The sequence below is a fragment of the Orycteropus afer genome, unplaced genomic scaffold (assembly GCF_000298275.1).
Source record: "Orycteropus afer afer isolate SDZICR_OR568_19922 unplaced genomic scaffold, OryAfe1.0 scaffold00429, whole genome shotgun sequence".
Classification (NCBI taxonomy): Eukaryota; Metazoa; Chordata; class Mammalia; order Tubulidentata; family Orycteropodidae; genus Orycteropus; species Orycteropus afer.
In genome coordinates this window covers 312,256-315,730 of record NW_006922016.1, presented here as the reverse complement: position 1 = coordinate 315,730, position 3,475 = coordinate 312,256, and the positions used below count along the sequence as shown (strand labels likewise).

General features: G+C 37.4%; 1 protein-coding gene across 1 annotated transcript in view; it reads left to right on the top strand.

Annotated features, from left to right (window-relative positions):
- Positions 1–3,475, top strand: part of SUMF1 (sulfatase modifying factor 1) — a 197,502-nt gene that overhangs the window by 12,527 nt on the left and 181,500 nt on the right. The window contains exon 2 of the mRNA XM_007954056.2: positions 2,038–2,211. Coding sequence (XP_007952247.1) covers positions 2,038–2,211 — 174 coding nt within the window. The remainder of the gene's footprint in view (positions 1–2,037; positions 2,212–3,475) is intronic.

Sequence of the window (3,475 nt, the reverse complement as noted above, 5' to 3'; positions counted from 1 at the left end):
GAGGCCTTCAACGAGATGGATTGACACGGTGGCTGCAATGTTGGGCTCAAGTATAGCAGGGATTGTGGGGCTGGCGCGGGATCGGGCAGTGTTTCGTTCTGTGCATGGGGCTGTGCATGGGGTCGCTATGAGTCGGAAACGACTCTACGGCACTTAACAACAAGAACAACATCCATTCATACACATTTAGGTTGTTTTTACCTTTTGGCTGTTGTGAATAGTGCTGCAGTGAATACTGGTGTACAAGTCTCTGTTTGAGTCTCTGCTTCAAGTCTTTTGGGTATATATGTGGAAGTACAATTGCTAGGTTATATGATCGCTCTATTTCTAGTTTTTTGAGGAAATTCCATGCTGTTTTCCACAATGGTTGTACCATTTTGCCTTCCCATCAGCAGTGGATAAGGGTTCCAATTTCCCACATCCTTACCAACATTTGTTATTTTCTATGTTCATTTTGCTTATTACTATTTTTAAAAATCTCAGCCATGCCAGTGGGAGTGAAATGATATCTCTCATTGTGGTTTTGATTTGCATCTCTCTGATGGCTAATGATGTTGCATATCTTTTCATGTGTTTGGTGGCCCTTTGAATATCTTTTTTGATGAAATGTCTATTCAAGTGATGTGCCCATTTTACGATTGGATTGTCATTTTGTTGATGAGTTTGTATGTATATTTTGGTTATTAGATTCTTATTAAAATATGTGGTTTCTGAAGATACTCTCCCAGTTGGTAGCTTATCTTTTCACTTTTTTGGTACAGTCTTTTGATGAATAAACATTTTTAATTTTATAAAGTCCCATTAATTTAATTTATCTTTTGCTGTTTGTACTTTTGTTACCATGTAAGGTAATCCATTTTTAATAGGTAGCTCCAGGAGTGTTACAGTGCATTTTTTTCTAAAAGTTTTATGGGTTTAGTTTTCACGTTTATGTCCTTCATACACATTGAATTTGTTTTTGTGTATGGTATGAGGGATAGATCCTGTTTCATTTTTCCACATGTGGAAATCCAGTTTTCTCAACGTCATTTATTAAAAAAGGATACGCTACGTTTTATTTATCCATTCATCGATGGACACTTGGGTTGTTTCCACTTTTTCGCTATTATGAATAATGGTGCTATGAACATTGGTGAACAAGTTTTTGCATATGTACTTTGGAGCAGAATTGTTGGGTCATATGGTAACTATGCTTTTAGCTTTTTGAAGAATTGCCAAACTGTTTTCCAAAGTAGCTGTACCTTTTTACATTCTCCCCAGCAATGTGTGAGGGTTCTAATTTCTCCATATCCTCACCAACACTTGTTATTGGTCTTCTCTTTGGTTAGAGCCATCCTAGTGGGTGTGAAGTGCTATTTCATTGTGATTTTGGCTTGTATTTTCCTGCTGACTAATGATGTAGAAGATTGGCCCATATTTTTGCACTGAAATTTTCAGTATGCTCCTCAGACTTTTTGCTTAGTGCTGGGAACAATTATAAGAAAGGCAGCCACAGTCTCTGTCCTTTTGGAGTTTAGAGTTCATCTGGGAAGGTAGATACTTAACAAGTAGTTGCAATTAGGAATTACACAAGGCATGGTTCCTTGGTAAAATTTTTAGGTTTTCTGTTTTAGTTATTTAAGTCTTTTTCATTATCATTGGAGGCCAAAATTCATTTAGTAGATATTTAAAAATGTTATATATGGCAGTTTTACATTTTATTTTAACAATACTTAAAAATAAACAAATGCATATAAAAGGAAAAAAAAAATATAAAAATGTATAATGGAAAATGTGGAGCATTCTTTTTGCCTCTTCTCTGTAGCCCTTAGTGGCTTGTTGACTATTATCCCAGACCTGTTTCCATGCATGCACAGATTTGGGAGAATTTTAACTAAATAAATTACTTTGCTAAAGAGTTTTCATTTCTTCTGTGACTAGTGATTTTAGTAATTATACAGAGGCTTCTGAAGGATAGTGGGGTTTATCAAGTATTGCCAGGAATTTGCCTGGGTGAGCCTCTTTGACTGTGATGTTCCCTTTCCCTTTTCACTGCAGATGGTCCGCATCCCTGCTGGAGTATTCACAATGGGCACAGATGATCCTCAGATACAGCAGGATGGGGAAGCACCTGCCCGGAAAATCACTATCGATGCCTTTTACATGGATGCCTATGAAGTCAGTAATGCTGAATTTGAAAAGTTTGTGAACGCAACAGGCTATTTGACAGAGGTAATGGGGTTGGAGTGGGGAGGGAGAACTTGTTCCTTTTCCGGAACTATTAAGAATGCTTTAACAATAGCTGACATTGATTGACCTCTTTATCCTTTGTGCCTGGCTCTGCACTAAACAGTTTAACATATATAATTCATCTAATGGTTCTTTTTCAGGTAGGAAGTAGGATTAGAAAGGTGAGATGCCTTGACTCACACTGTTAGTCAAGCCGGTACTCAGACCTTGCCAGTTTGACCCCAGAACCTGCATTCTTAACCATTAAGTTGTGTTGTGTTAATGCCTTAAAATACCAGGGAGTGTCACTGTTCAGTCAGGGATTTTGAGATAAGAGATACTGTGTAAAGTAAGGCCACTTTTCCTTCTCAATAAATTGCAGTTTGTTTTTTCAGAAGCATTCACTTCCTAAGTTGTAAATGCAAAAGTGCCACTTTTTCATTTTTGTGTTTTATCCCAGTGCCTTGATGACTCTAATAATAAGCTCTCTGGTCACAGTTCCAGGTCTTACGGTATGACCATCGTCATTGAATCACAAAGCCAGGTTCTGAAAGTGAATATTTGTCCTAAGTGGGAATAGGAAGAAGAAGAGGGAGGCTTTCTAGTTTCTGTAGGTTTCTGAAATATACTTGTTTTGTAGGCTACTCATTTTTTCTCACCAAACACTTCAACTGTCTTCAGTTTGTGGAGTCCCTGTTCTTTTTGTTTAGAAGGATAGCTTCCTGCCAAGTTCCTCAGTAGTCTACTTAAGTTTGAAGAGTTCTAGGAAGGCTTCTCTTAGACCAGCGTTTTCTGTGAAAATTGGATAGAATAAATAATTTATGAGTCCATGAACATGGGCAGAGAAAAAAAATTTCATCCTGAGTTTTCATCCTGAAACTCACCATTCCTTCAATTATGAACACAGACTACAACCAAAGTAATAGTGCCGCTACCCTGTCACTTTGTCACCAATGTTGTTGTGTTGATGTTATGTGCCCTCGAGTCAGCCCCGACTCATAGCGACCCCTCCTTGGGTTTCTGAGGCAGTATCACTGCAGAAGTAGATTGCCCAACCTTCCTTTCGAGGAGTGGCTGGTGAAATCACAAATATTTTCATATCACATTATTGTTTTTGCAGGTATCTTGAACTATAGTTAGCACTCATCTCTACTTCCAAATTATGATAATCATGAGATTTGTTGCTAGATCTTACTGTGTTACTAGAGAGTGTGTACTAGAGAATGTGTGTATATATATATATATATATATATATATATATATATAT